This window comes from Fusarium poae, chromosome 2 (assembly GCF_019609905.1).
Source record: "Fusarium poae strain DAOMC 252244 chromosome 2, whole genome shotgun sequence".
Classification (NCBI taxonomy): Eukaryota; Fungi; Ascomycota; class Sordariomycetes; order Hypocreales; family Nectriaceae; genus Fusarium; species Fusarium poae.
The window spans coordinates 4,120,253-4,135,915 of record NC_058400.1 but is presented as its reverse complement, the minus strand read 5'-3'; the positions used below and the strand labels follow the sequence as shown (position 1 = coordinate 4,135,915).

Sequence of the window (15,663 nt, the reverse complement as noted above, 5' to 3'; positions counted from 1 at the left end):
AGACAGGTGGGTGAAGTGGGCTCAAACAAAAAAGGCTCATGTTTCCGTGCAGAAATTGTAGACAAGATGACATATTGTGGTCTATGATGTTATCAAATGACAGATGTTACGGTCAATCGCTTAGCCGCCGTATTCAGCTGAGAGACACATTGGTGGCACTTACAGTCAAGGGATATCACCAGCAATGATTTAATTTTTATGCATCTCCACGAACGAAAGGAACAAACACAGGATGGATAAGTCAAAGAACTTCCTTGACAGGCACCAAATGGCTATTATACGGGCAGAACGACGTCTTGATTCAACTATGCATAGATGATAAAAAAAACCAATGAGGCAATTCGCTCTCAGGTCTCTTGTGTGGCTGTGCTAAGTTGTATACACAACCGTACAGTGCGGTAATCTCAGTGGGTATCTAGAGATGTCACTCATGTCTTCTTGTTTCAAGTCAGACACGGGAATGAAACGGTCATTTCAACTTGATTGGACATTAATCAGTGAAAGTCTAATATCGTCTTTTGAACATACCGTAAATGTTGACACTTGTGTTTATTATGCTCGACACATTGACCAATAGACGAAGAAGGACTGGTTGGGACAGCGTTTCCCTTCGTAAACAACATCTACCCCTTTTTTGAGAACTCTAATGACTGGAAGAATGTGTCGTATTAAACCCTTCCAGTTTTGTCTGGTGCCAAGATATCTATCACCTTTCACACAAATGATCGTGTCGCAGATCGATCTTGGTAAAATCAAGTCATTCTCTCGATACTGATGTGTCTCCTGCATACCAGATCCGAGCACCTCTAGGATCTAGAACCACATCATGAGAGAATCCAAGCGGCAAAATCCCGTATAATCAGACATCTCTTTACACATCGTTTTGAACTGGCATCTAATGTCCTGTTACCCAGGAGAGAATGATTGTTTGTGTTCTGGTTCACAATAGCCTTGTGATGGGTATATAGTATTGCTCTTCACCCCATGATAGCTTCATCGAATCAAGCACAACAGTCGTTTCACACTCGTCATTCGTTACGATTTGCGCATTTATTCGACAATCAAAACAATCGACAGTTAGCCATGACTCATACAATGAGCTGGCGAGCTTTGACGGCGGTTGCTCTCACAGCCACCACCGTCTCTGCCTATCCTTTCCAATCATACAACCATGTCTCTCGTTCACACAAAGACGTCTACTGTCCTGTATCCGAACTCTGCACATGGGGAAGCTGTACCACGACTACCATCGGTCTTGATCCCAAGAACTGTGGTGCGTATGGCAACTCATGTGAAGCGGGAGAGATCTGCGTTGCTGGCGAATGTCAGCCACTGGATATAGAAACAGAAAAGTGCGACAATGCATGCAAGCCTGGCCAGTGGTGCCATGATGGCAAGTGTGTTGCCATTGAGATTGCAGCCAACCCTCGCCTCTGCGGCAAAGATCACCAAGACTGCGGCGCAGGAGCCATCTGCGTTAATGGACAATGCCAAATACTCGATATCGATCCCGAATCTAAATCCTGTGGACCCAAAAAGGTTGCTTGCGATGCCGGAACCTGGTGTCTTGACAACAATTGTATCCCATTCATACTCGGAACATACCCTCAATCCTGCGACAAGAAAACTCCCTGCCCTCTTGGCTCGTCCTGCCACCACGGACAATGTCAACAAATCTCCATCTCTGCCGATATTTACAAGTGCGGTGAATCTGCCAAGAGCTGTACCGCTGGCCAGCTCTGTGTTTCTGGATCTTGCGAGTTCCTCTCATTCACAGAAGAGAAATACCAAACTGAAGCTTGTGGCAAATCTCATGGACCTTGTGACCCTGGCTTCTTCTGCTGGGAGAGTGAGTGCCTACCTATCAGCATTTCGACTGATGGCTCTTACTGTGGTAAGAGCGCTAAGGGATGTGGCGCGGATGAGATTTGTGTCTCTGGCATCTGCGCCAAGAACCTCTTCAGAGAGGCCAGCACACCCGTAGTTGTCTGCACTGCGGACTCCTCAGGATCAAGTGCCAGACCTCAAGGACCCTATAGTTCTGGTGGCAAATCATCAAACCAGGGATCTAACAGAAAGGGGGGCTCTTCAGGTAAGGGCACCTCTGGCGGATCCTACCAAAATGGTGGTGCGTCGGGCCGCCCTGGTGGTAAGCCTTATGGAAGTGGCTCATCGCCAGGAGGCTCTTATAACGAGGGAGGATACTATGTGGATGGATCTGGAAAGCCCCAGTATGGTGATGGTAACGGCAACGGTTACTATCCTGGAACAGGCACTGGACGTCCAGGCTCCGGAAATGGTAACAAGGGAGGTTCAAGCAACTTCGGACCTGGTCGTCCAGGTCCAGGCAGCGATGGCAAAGGCTCCCCTGCTCCAGCTTGCGATCCCGACTGTTCCTCTAATGAGATTTGTGTTGCAGGCGAATGTCTTACCGTCTCCGATCCTCTGTCCTGTGGTCCCTCTTCCGGTCTATCCCGTCGCCAAAGACAGGAGTGCCCATCAGGTTTCGCTTGCATCAATGATCGTTGCGTCCCAGTCGACAGTCCTATTGACTGTGGTGGATCAGATTGTCCTTTCAACTATGCTTGTATCAACGACGCTTGCGTGGCGCTTGGAGATCCCGCCGACTGTGGTGGTGATGTTTGTGCCAGCGATGAAATCTGCTTGGCTGAGACTTGCACGTCGAATCCGGATCTGGCGAGCTGTATTGACATTGTGTGTCCTACTGGACAGAAATGTCTCGCAGGTGACTGTGTTCCAGCCGGTATCAACGGTAACCCTCAGGGTAACGGTGGTCGACCCGGCGGCGATATCGGTGGAGACGGAGATCGGCCTGATGCTCAACCATCACTGACCGTTACCGTTTCTGGATCTGTCACTGTTATCCCCAACCCTGATGCCACAGATGGCACTTCAGGTTCCACGACTGATATTCGAGGCCAGCCTGAGGACAATGATCGTACTACAACCTTTGGCGTCATCACTGAGGGAAGCACCACCATCACATTTCCTATCAACCCTACTCAGACCGGCATTGCCTGTTCCGTTGATAGCGATTGTGTTCTCGATACCGCATTGTGTGTCGTTGCCGGTACCAACGTCTGCATCTGCCAGGATGATGTTTGTGTTGTTGATCCAGATCTTACTCCAGGTGGCCCAACTAACACCGGAGGTAATGAACCAGCAACCACGGATGACTTCCCTGCCTTGCCAACTGGAACCACGACCTGCACTACTGATGAGGATTGTCTCGCCGACAGCAACGCCTGCCTTTTCAACAACCAGAACATTTGCCGCTGTATCGATGGTATCTGCGTCCAGCAACCCATTACCGGAGACCCCCAAGGAAGACCTACCTCTAACAACGACCCTGAACTAACTACTCTCGATGGACCCGACGGCGAGCCGACGGCCACTATTACATTGACAGGAGACGACACTGACTTGACCACGCTTGATGGGCCCGATGGCGAACCAACTGCCACGGTCACCCTCACTGGTGGTAATGAGCCAACTGATGGTCCTGAGGTGACTACACTAGACGGACCAGATGGAGAACCTACTGCGACTGTTACTCTCACTAACGGAGATGACCCTGAACTGACGACGCTTGATGGACCGGACGGCGAACCCACCGCAACGGTTACTCTCACAGCAACGGAGCCAGCGGCTACAGAGACTGAGTTCCCGTGCATAACAGATGACGACTGTCTAGCTGAGCTTGGTCTTTGCACCACCGATGGTCTCGTCAATCTCTGCGTCTGTGTAGACGCAGTCTGTGTTCTTCCTGACCTAGTTACTGCGACTACGACTGGAGACGGTGGTGATGGAGAACCCACCGAGGCCGCTACCACCACCGATGGAGGTATTGCACCTACACCCACTACTGCATGCCAGACCGATGATGACTGCGTTGCGAACGCTGATCTTTGTGTCGTTGAACTAGTCAACTTCTGTGTCTGTGTAGACGCAGTATGTGTCATCCCTGACCCTGCTGATGCGACTACTGCTACAGAAGGTGGTGGTGAGCCAACGGATGCCGCTACCACAACCGATGGAGAAATTGCGCCCACGCCCACAACTGCATGCGATACAGCCGATGACTGTGCTGCCAACGCCGCTCTCTGCCTGGATGGCCTCATCAACATCTGTATTTGCGTTGACTCTGTCTGTGTCGCTACACCCGACGGTGATGCCACTACAAGCGGAGTGGTGCCTACAGAGACAGCTACGCCTTCCTGTTCCTCAGCCGATGACTGTACCGTCAACATTGATCTTTGTGTAATCCTGGGACTTAACCTTTGCCTTTGCGTCGACGGCATTTGTGTTCCTGGCAATGGTCCAGATGATGGAGATGACGGTTCTACCTGCACTGACAATAGCGAATGTACCACACCAGGGTCTATATGTCTTGACAGTGGTATTTGCGGACCTGACCCTGATGACCCGGATACGACTTCTTGTTCTACAGCGGACGATTGTTTGGCCAATACTGCCCTTTGTGTAGACGGACTACTCAACCTCTGTGTCTGTGTGGATGCCGTCTGTGTGTCTCTGGGTCCAGGGAATGGTGGTCAAGATGGGTCTGCTTGTACTGACAATGATGATTGTACCACAGCCGGTTCAATCTGTCTTGACAGTGGCATTTGCGGACCTGACCCTGATGATCCTGACACGCCTTCTTGCAACACAGCTGCCGATTGCACTGCCAACGTCGGTCTATGCCTTGACGGCCTGATTAATCTGTGTCTCTGTGTCGATGCTGTCTGCGTGCCTGCTCCTGGAGGAGGTGGCAACGATGGAGATAGCTGCACAGAGAACGACGACTGTACCACCGCAGGCTCCGTGTGCTTGGATAGTGGTGTCTGTGGACCCGACCCGACGGATCCTGGTACAACGTCTTGCAGTACCGCTGATGATTGCGCTGCCAATGCCGGTCTCTGTCTTGATGGTCTTCTCAACATCTGCCTCTGTGTTGATGCTGTCTGTGTTGCAGCACCTGGAGGAGGTGGTAATGACGGGGATGTCTGTACAGACAATGGTGACTGTACTACTCCTGGCTCTGTATGCTTGGACAGTGGTGTTTGTGGACCTGATCCTACCAACCCTGGCACAACCACTTGCAATACGGCTTCTGACTGCACTGCCGATGTTGGGCTTTGCCTTGATGGCCTGCTAAATCTTTGTGTTTGCGTCGATGCTGTTTGCGTTCTTCCTGGCGGTGGCGGTGGCGGCGGCGGCGGCGGCGGCGGCGGCGGTGCTGATGGTGCCACTTGCGATGTCGACAGTGAATGCACTTCTCCTGGATCAGAATGTAATAACGGCGTCTGCGGTCCTCCACCCTCTGGTGGCGGAGACACGAGTTGCAGCACAGCGAGCCAATGCACAGCTAACGCGGGTCTGTGTCTCGATGGTCTTATCAACATCTGCCTTTGCATAAACGGACTTTGTGTTGTGCCGGGATAAGGGCCATGACAACGGGGATAAAGATGGTGACTATACACGTTTGGCCCAATCCCAGTTGGGAGCTGGGCTAGGCAGGATAGTGCACAATCGATGAAGAAACGATTCGGCAGAAGGAGGTGTTTTTGTACATTCTTGTATTATACTTTGGTGGTGATGAGGATATTTAGCGTACGTCATACAATGATGTTTTAATGGATCAACTTCGTTCTTGGAATTTCAATCTGCATTAGGTGAAGAGATCGTTGGAAGTGTGGGACATGAGAATTCGCTGGTCATGTTGTTGTAGTAAGTGCGACGTGTATTTTCTGACTGTCCCATATCTCCATGGCACGAGTGATTATGCTTTGTTGATGATATGTTGATATAGGGGCAAGGGGATACCATAAAGTATATTTACTAATGTAGCCTCTTATGCTTCCATCGACCAATCTTTCTGATACCCCGAGGACAGTAGTCATTAAAGCCTTTAATGTACATGTGGGAAGCTTCTACTAAGCCGTTTGCACGGGAGATGCATTGTCCTGTACCTCCCAATACAGTAACAAGTTCGTCAAAACCCTTTCCAAATGGCGGAGGATAACTTTAAGAGTATTTTGGGGGGCTCGCAGTGAAGAATTTGTGCCACGGCTCCCTGTCTGTTGTTTCAATGCACCGACTGCTTATAATAGCGTCAAGTGACATCCATGCGTAGTTATCAGCATTGATCTCCGATTTGCCTGGCTGATTATCTTGTTTTGGGTCGTTAAGACCGTGGGCACGTTCTGGATCGTATGCAGGTTTGTCATCTTCGTTCAATTGGTCGACGATCTGTTCACCTAGTGTCGACTTGGGTCCGATCGTGGAATAGTGCAGAGTCTCATGGAGTGCAACGCGAGAAAAGGTGTCCATCTTGGTGCTGGGGTACTTGTCAAGGCTGCCGCAATCAATATCAGCTGCGTGGACCTTTTTCTCGTAGGCGATGTCGCAGAAATGGATCTTTTCTCTCTCATCACCGTCTTGGTCAACCACTGTATAGGCCAGAGTCCCCTCGTTGTTGCAACTATTACCAGTGCTTCCGCCAAAGTCTGTGTTTCAGAGTCAGTCTATATCATAGGATAACGATGGTCAGGAGGATGGAGGCCTTAGGTAGTAGTAAAGTTGGCTGCTTGGGGCATCAGGGAAGAAAGGAGTAGGTCAGCTTATGACACTTAAATCATGTTCTTATGTCCTTTATCTTAATATCCTAAAGCTGAGAGGCTACTGCTCCTTTGACCTCAAGTGCAGGAAAACTACTAACCTTTGTTATCAATGATCATATCGCCAACCTTTGACCCTGCCATGATGCCCACAGTATCTGCCCCCGCAATGGTAATCAAGACGTCGTTGACTTTTGAGGGTGAATCGTCTTCTGTGTCAAAAAATACGTCGTAGACAACGTTCTCGGACGTTTGCCTCTCGCTAGCAGCAAACGCGCCCCAAGACGAAATGCCACGAAGCTCACCGGAGCAAAGTACATCGTGGAGTAGCTCTAGACGAGCCCTATCTCCGTCATTGTTAGGATCAAAATTGAGGTATTTCCATTCATTACCGCAGGCATCCTCGAGAGGATAGTTGGATGGCGAAGGATTCTGGCGACGAGAGACCTTGGACGGGGATAGTGGTTTGGCATGTGCAGCTGCAAGACAAACCGCCATCAAAAGCTTTGATAGAGACATGGCAAAGAGAGCAGATATGGTAGAAGTAATGATATTGTGTTTTTATTTCTGAGAGACTGAGAACCAGTGGACATTGAGTTTATTTATACTATTCTAAAGACTGTTATAATGCAGCCGATGTCTAGGCAACTAATCCTTGAGGTATCAAAGGAGGCTATGCGAAGACTCGCTAGTCGCATAAGTAAGACATTCGATCATCTATTAGGTATCAGAGCAATTGGTATCTAATTTAGGAAACATATATAGCTTGGAGTTGGATCTAAGTAGCATAAACTGACTTACTAATTTGGTCTTATGCAACCAGCGAGTATTCATATAGCATGATCTGATCTGCACTCCAGCCACCAGCTCACGATCAAGGTATTAGATTCTAGCCCCCAAGCAATCGCTTTATGTTAATGCTCAGAGATATATAGTAGCACTTTTATATAGTTAAAATCGCGATTATAAATAATTAAGATAATAAGTAAATATAATATTATTATATTAAACTTTATTATATTAAAAACTATAGTATTAATTATAACGTACATGATAAGCGGGTGCAACAGACAAGCGAGTGCAACAAAAAATCCCGCAATTTACATCTTCTCAACTTAATCAATTAATTTTCAACCACCAAATATGCCAGACCCAAATATTGAGGCTAGGATTCTTCTTGCACTTCGTGCCCTTCAAAATGACCCAAAATTAAGTCTCCGACGCGCCGCAGGCATCTACCAGGTCCGTTATTGGACTTTATATCGCCGACAGAAGGGTATCCTTTCTACGCGTGATTCTATCCCAAAATCACGCAAACTATCTGATCTAGAAGAACAGATCATAGTTCAGTTCATTCTCGATCTGGATTCGCGAGGGTTTCCCCCGCGACTGCGTTGTGTTGAGGAGATGGCTAACCGATTGCTCGCCGACCGCGAGACGCCGCCTGTCGGCAAGCGCTGGGCCTCTAACTTCGTCAAGCGACACAAAGACCTCAAGACGTATTTCCCCCGTAAATATGACTACCAGAGAGCCAAATGTGAAGATCCGACCATTATTCGCAACTGGTTTAGGCTCGTAGCAAATGTAATTGCGAAGTATGGCATCCGACCTGATGAAATCTACAACTTTGACGAGACTGGCTTTATGATGGGCGTTATTGCGAGCGGAATGGTCGTCACAGGTGCTGAAAGGCGTGGAAGACCAAAATCAGTGCAGCCTGGAAACCGGGAATGGATTACAGTCATTCAGGCGATCAATGCCGAGGGCCAAGCGATCCCGCCGTTCATCATAGGTGCGGGCCAATATCACCTCGCCCACTGGTACCGAGAAAGCAACCTCCCGGGCGATTGGGCTATTGCGACGAGTCCTAATGGCTGGACAGATAACGAGATAGGCCTCGAGTGGCTAAAGCACTTCGACCGGTGTACTACCAAGCAATCAAAGAATCGCTATCGTCTCCTGATCCTCGACGGACACCAAAGTCACCACTCGGTCGACTTTGAGAGATATTGCAAGGCAAATAAAATCATCACGCTTTGTATACCGCCTCATTCGTCTCATCTGCTGCAGCCTCTTGATGTCGGGTGCTTTGGCCTGCTTAAGAAGGCTTACGGGCGAGAAATCGAGCATTTGATCAGATGCTCCGTAACCCACATTTCCAAAACCGAGTTCTTGCCGGCTTTTTACACCGCCTACCAGGCCACAATGACAGAGAAAAATATTAAAGCAGCCTTTAGAGGAGCCGGACTTGCTCCTCTCGACCCAGAAAGTGTAATCTCGAAGCTCGATGTGCAGCTGCGGACTCCAACGCCTGTGGAGGAGGTAGTTAGCCCCTCGACCCCTTGGGTCTCAAAGACCCCAAAGACTATCCTTGAAGCCGACTCTCAGCTTGAATATCTTGAAAAGAGAATCAAAAGGCATAAAAGTAGCTCTCCAGAGTCAATTCTAGAAGCATTGAGGTCTTCTTCCAAGGGAACAAAGATAGTTATGCATAAGGTTGCCTTATTAGAGGCCAGGGTCCAAGATCTTGAACAGGCAAATAAGATACTAAGCCGGCGGCGGAGGGCAAAAAGAACCCGGCTACAGAAAGGAGGGGTGATGACAGTAGAGGAAGGAAGGCAAGTAATTGATCAAACGGATGTTGATGCGCAGGCGGTGGCTGGACCATCGAGAAGTGGTGGTCAAGGAGGGCCTCCGCGAATGAAGGAAAGGCGCTGTGGAGCGTGCGGCAAGACAGGACATAATGCAAGGACCTGTCAGATACTTGTCGCTATGTCTATGGAAGAATATAGCGATTAATTTTACTTAATTAATAGTCTGTTGTGTTTTTATTGCTATTTCTATCTGAGATGTTGTGATGTTGTGTTGCACTCGCTTGTCTGTTGCACCCGCTTATCATGTACGTTAAGCTTTTTTTTTTTTTTTAGAATTTTTTTTAATTTTTTAATTTTATAAAATTTTTAATATAATAAATTTTAATTTAATAAATTTTTTAATAATATTATTTTTATTAAATATTTTATAAATTATTAATAATTTATTTTTTTTATTAAAAATTATTTTAAAAATTAAAAAATAATTTTATTTAAAATATTTTATTTTTTAATATATTAATATTATTATTATATTTTATTTTATAAAAAGTTTTAAAGATTTTTTTTTTTTTATATAATAAAAATTTAAATTTTAATTTATTAATTTAATAATTAATTATATAATTAAAAATATTATAATTAAAAATAATAAAAATAATAATTTAATTATTATTTATATTAATAATATTTTAATTTTAAATATTAATAAAAAAATTATTTTAAAAATAATAAAAAGCTTTAAATTTTTTAATTAATTTTTTTTTTAAAAATAAAATTAATTATAAAAATTAAATTTTTATAAATAATTTTTTAATTTAATATATAATTAAAATAAATAAAAACTTTAAAATTTTTTATTTTATATAATAATTATATAATTATATAATTTTATTAATATTAATATTAATATTAATAAATAAATATTTAATAATTAATTTTTAAAAAAAATAAAAGTTTTTATAATAATTATTATAATTTTAATTTTATAAATTATAATATATACCTTTAAATTAAATCTATATTAATATTTAAATTTAAAAATTATATTTTTTTATAAATTAATTTTATATATATACTTTAAGACTTATACCTTAAAAATTATCTAATAAAAGTAAATATAATATTCAGCTTTAGTTATTAATTATAACTATAAATACTAATACTTTAGTGTATAAGAGATCTAGGTATTAGACTTAGAGAAGTCTTCTGTTTACAAGACAGAGAAGTCTAGTTTAATCATCTCCAAGATCAGTTTGCCTAATTACGCTGATTTGCTCAAATGTTCCGCGTTCCCCTCATGTACAGCCTTGGCGATGATTGGGGGCGAAGAAGCAGGAGGATGAGAGGGAAGTACCGCAAATCATGTTCTGAATGAGGCCTTGTCTATGTGACAGTGCCACTGTGATGATCGCGGGACGGATCGGCTATTCCCTTTCTAGGAAAAGATATACTTCATGACATTTGATTAGATGGGGGCCACGCGGTTCAAACCCAATACATGTAACGTATATTCGGCTACATTTGGCAGTGACAGAAGTTCTCATAGTAATGACACTATAATCACGCAGAAACACCGTCATGTCAACCCTCCGGTGTCTTATTCGGGTACGGGTGATCAAGAGTTCGTTGCCGTGAAGAGGTATTGGGCTGAAAACAGGAATACCATCAAGCTATTGTTACCATTATCAACGCATCTCCAAGGTACATATCTAAATTAAGTGATCCGACCCCATGCTTAATGAAGTTTGGGAACAGTCATAGTCTAGGTTTGTGTGCCACCGCGGGTAGATCTCACTTTAGCCCCCATGTCAACGTGATAGAAGCAGGAACTCTCAGAATAAACGTATCAATAAGCGGCAGCCACATTATGATTCATATCACATGAATCGCCACAATGACGTAGCATGTGACTCCTTCGCAAAACATCTTCTCATCAACAGCATTGTCAGACGTCGTCAACTCAGTCTGATAACAGTCCTGCTTCAGCACCGAGTATAGTTTCGCTCTTGTACAATAACAAAAATGGAACATTTCAAGATTCATACAATTATTGGCAGAAATTACCTTGTCTTCGACAAATCAGGCAAACTGCCCTTTAGCATAGCTTTGGGCTTATGTCGGCCTGCTGGCGCCGATACTGATCCTCGAAACGTGGGACTGAAGACAACAAGATCAATCCTTGACATCCCGTATGCGCTATCTCGCGGGCTACTCTCACTACAAGAGGATGATGTGGAAGTTGACGTTGGAAACCTAAAACCTACAGAATACAACAATGTCGACAAACCGTTTCTACATCTCAAGTCGCCAGTTGGCAGAGATGACAATGTCAAGAAAGACTGGTCAGTATATCATTATGACGTTCATCCCGATAGCGAACTCGCGGCAATGTTTAAGCCCGGGAAGAGATACACGATTCGGAACAAAGCAGGAGACCTGGGCGAGTACGTGTTCATTGGCGAGAATGGTCAACCCTCGGAACCGAATGAGACCGAGAAGCTATGCAGCAGCAGAGCAAACGGCCGCGCACTCTTCGAGGTGGTCGAATTTCTCCCTTGGCCTCCAGAAATAGAGACAAAGACGAAAAGATGCAGCGATAATGAAGACGACACTCTGCGTCTTGAGATCACGGTTACGAACAAGGGCACTGAAGCTATCAGTGTCCAAACCCGCGGTCGTCAGAGATTCCTCATCCCGTCAGGCCTGATAGAACCAGAACCGGGATTTCCGCCCTTTGATCCCCGTCCCCGTATCATCGATTCTGAGAAGCCCGTGCCTAGAGCGACTTTCCAAATCTTCGATTCTGCGACCAAAAAAATTGTACGAAAAGCAACCCAACCCGGTGTCTGTGGTCTATATCAGGAGCATGATGAACGTCCGAAACTGGAATCTCTCACTACTCTGAGGCCAGAAGAGCCAATCATCAGGCACATAGACGTTGGCATACTAGCATCCAAGCTTCCCGATGGGAAATTTGGTCTTAGAATGGAACCTCGGGGTATGTGGTGGTGTGTTGGCGACTGTGAGGAGTTTGCAGCAGCAGGAGAGGATCGAGTGCCTGCCCATCTGTACAATCCCAAGATCCCACCAGTGATGCTGGAGTGCAGGGATATTGTCGAGATAGAGGTCAAGGATGGAGTCGCCAAGTAGGACAACGAATAGTAACTGCAGAAAGGAAATTGCGGAAGCATAATAGGAAAGCTGTGCGATAATATCAGCGTCAGATTCAGCCTCCACTTCTTACTTTAGAGCCAATAAAGAATTTCATAGCTCCCAATTGAAATGAACGGATGGTTCGATTCCGTCTTTTCATCAACCCATGTACGATTGCTTCCGCTGATTTAGCCTTGTCCTGTCTAGAATATGCTGGTAAGATAACGGCCAAGCCATCCGTGTCACCCATTCCAATTGCTCAAATTAACTCAAACCCTCCGATCCCGATTGGTAACAGTTCAAATATGCAGTCAGCAACTTGGTAGGACTCAAGCGGACCATTCAGGCCTGAATCAGCAGTCTAGACAATCCTTGCTTCAGGTCCAGCAAATAATGGGGGATTTAACAACCTTCACCAATAAAAAGTGACCCAATTAATTCCCCGGGACTGATGAGTTGTAACCTTGTTATGGTTGTCTTTTGGGTGTACGCTAATTTTATGCATATTTGTGAACCCTACAATGAACCACATTTTCCATGGCATCTCACTTTAAACAGGGCTGAAAATAAGACTGGGGAACTAGTGTGGCATGTATATCGCTAGCTGTCTTATTCCCTATTTCAATACATTTTACTTGGTTCGTATACGCACCGATACTACCATAGCATTATCTTGCTTCAAACCTCATACTCAAAAGCAGTGAGATTACTCTCATGCTCAGAGCCAAGTCAGCATGAGCGTACAGCACCAAGACGCTATGCACTGCAGTGTGACCTGATGCCCAACAATACACAGTCATCAGATTTTGTCTGCTAAACCCCTGCTAATACAGCTCACTCGTCACAAATATTTCCCTTTTTAGCAATGGTGTGCGGCGCTTTTATCTTACATGCAGCTAGAACTCCTCCAGAGAGGTTGGCTTCCGATGGGTGCAATGCGTAGCATAGGGGCTGCCTCCCCAGTGATTCAGTGTGCTTTTGATCTCATAATACTACACAATATCTCTACGCATCTACCTGTTCCTAGACCTGCAGTTTCCCCCTCGGTAGTCACCAACTGCTGCTCGCGACACCATGAACCAGTGTTCGGGACCATCATGGCCACGGCTTTTGATTGCCTGTTGTCTAATGGGCACCTCAATTGCCCAGAAAGACCCAACCGACAATTTCTGTCGGCGATTCGGTCATCAGACTGCTGTGGTGGATAGGAAGCTTTACATCGATGGGGGCATCATCAACTACCAACCGCCCAGGGAGAACTTTACAAGTGAGTATTACTACTATCAAATATCCAATGGCATACTGACATTTATATAGACACCTTCTTCACATACAACGACCTCGATACCGTCTCTGATGAGGCTATGCCCGAGTTTCACACCGGCCTGTCAAAAAACGGAACGATACCCAGTGTCGAAGGCGGTATTCTGTGGGAAGACTCCATCAACAAGCGACTTTACCTCTACGGCGGCGATTACGAAGACGCTCCAACGGAACCCTTCAGTCTGTACAGCTACGATATTCTCTACGACGAATGGCACAACTATGGGTCTCCTCCCAATTCAGTCAAGGCTGCCAGTTACGGTGCTGGAGTCTCGGTACCATCGAGAGGCGAGGCATATTACTACGGCGGATGGCTCAGTGAAAAGTCTATCCAGGACTGGGGGGGAGAGAGACTGGCTTCGAGTGGTCTGGTCAAGTATATCATGGACTCAAACAAATGGAGTAACGTCAGCGGCCCCGACGACGTGGGAAGAGCTGAGGGCGCTATGGTTTACCTCCCGGTGGGAGACGATGGAATGCTGGCCTACTTTGGAGGTGGTCAAGACTTGTATGGGAATGGGACGCTTGAACCTCAACCCATGGATGAGATCCTACTCTACGACATGGCGAACACGAGATGGTATACGCAAAAGACATCAGGCGACGCACCTGGTAATAGACGGCGATTTTGTGGTGGCGTGACATGGGCTCAGGATCGGTCAAGTTACAATATGTAAGTTCTACCACGATGATCCTTAGACCTGTCAGAACTAATTTTTTCAGTTACATCTTTGGCGGTCGAGGTTTCCCTCCTTTCGAAACTGGCTACGATGATATCTACATCCTGACCATCCCAAGCTTTCAGTGGATTCGTGGACCATATCCAGGCTACGAAAATGGTACCGGAACTTACCCTAAGAGCATGATGAGTTGCAACGTCGTCGACAACGCCCAGATGCTCGTAATCGGTGGAAGCTACGCAAATGCCACGGAGAAAATATGCGATGTACCACCTATTCAGGGCGTACACAACATGAACTTGGGCAAACAGAATGAGGAAGATGCGATTTGGGCACGATACCAGGACGACTTGACCACGTACGAAGTACCGGATGATATTAGAACCGTGATTGGAGGCAGTGCCACAGGCGGTGCGACCGAGACAACACCCGTCAGCGGTTTTGCTGACCCCGATTTGGAAGTTCTCATGGGACGCACAGCTGAGTCGGGCACAAGAAGTGCGACGCGAGCAACTTCAACAAGTACCAAAACTCCATCTCCATCTCCCTCAGACGAACCATCGTCATCCTCATCACTCAGTGGTGGAGCCATAGCAGGAATAGCGGTCGGCTGCAGTGTCGCCTCTATCCTGGCACTTCTCGGCTGCGGATTTCTGATTTATCGCAGAAGAAAGCACTACAGCGGACCTCGCGGCGTGGCGGCGCCACCGCCGCAAGGTGAGACGGCTATGGCGCACAATGCCATGAGCCCTGGTCAATCAACTTCGCCTGGGGGCTGGGATCAACACCACGTATCATCACCTGCAGGCACGACTCCGTCTCACGGCGTAGAATCAGCGGTATGGCCCGCTCACAATCGTTCTGCATCGGAGCTGACGGGTCATCCTGACTTGAAGAGAAACGATCGACCTGTCGAGTTGCCTGCTAATGAGGATATGCACGAAGTGAATCACAATGGACTTTCACCCTTGTCAAACGCGTCACCACAACAAAGTGAGTGGTCGCACCGACATTAACATTGTGCTGCCGGCATGGACTTTGGAGATGGTTACATGGGTCTTGTTTGTAATAGTAATTGTGATTGTGATTGTTAGCAGAATAAGGTTTAAATGACACTGCTCAAAGAGCATCAGTGTGACTGCGTCCTTGTAGTACCACAGAAGTCTCATTGGATTCGGGACTCCTAAACTCTTCTCTCTGAGGAAAGAAAAAGAACTTTTGGTTTAAACCAATCGCTTGTCGCAAGAAGTAGCACATACAGATCGGATCTTG

General features: G+C 46.1%; 4 protein-coding genes across 4 annotated transcripts; 3 read left to right on the top strand and 1 right to left on the bottom strand.

The window, feature by feature from the left end:
* Positions 1–1,083: 1,083 nt before the first annotated feature.
* Positions 1,084–5,466, top strand: FPOAC1_005247 (uncharacterized protein; the record flags this gene model as incomplete). Its single annotated transcript, XM_044849777.1, has 1 exon — positions 1,084–5,466. One exon carries the CDS (start codon positions 1,084–1,086, stop codon positions 5,464–5,466), a length of 4,383 nt encoding a protein of 1,460 aa, XP_044708487.1.
* Positions 5,467–6,048: 582 nt separating this feature from the next.
* On the bottom strand, positions 6,049–7,160 carry FPOAC1_005246 (uncharacterized protein; the record flags this gene model as incomplete). Its single annotated transcript, XM_044849776.1, has 2 exons — positions 6,049–6,530; positions 6,743–7,160. The coding sequence occupies 2 exons, from the start codon at positions 7,158–7,160 to the stop codon at positions 6,049–6,051; spliced, it is 900 nt and encodes a 299-aa protein (XP_044708486.1).
* Positions 7,161–11,257: 4,097 nt separating this feature from the next.
* FPOAC1_005245 (uncharacterized protein) lies at positions 11,258–12,385 on the top strand (the record flags this gene model as incomplete). The annotated part of the gene is made up of 1 exon (XM_044849775.1): positions 11,258–12,385. One exon carries the CDS (start codon positions 11,258–11,260, stop codon positions 12,383–12,385), a length of 1,128 nt encoding a protein of 375 aa, XP_044708485.1.
* Positions 12,386–13,462: 1,077 nt separating this feature from the next.
* Positions 13,463–15,407, top strand: FPOAC1_005244 (uncharacterized protein; the record flags this gene model as incomplete). The annotated part of the gene is made up of 3 exons (XM_044849774.1): positions 13,463–13,655; positions 13,706–14,384; positions 14,435–15,407. The coding sequence occupies 3 exons, from the start codon at positions 13,463–13,465 to the stop codon at positions 15,405–15,407; spliced, it is 1,845 nt and encodes a 614-aa protein (XP_044708484.1).
* Between the last annotated feature and the right edge of the window lie 256 nt (positions 15,408–15,663).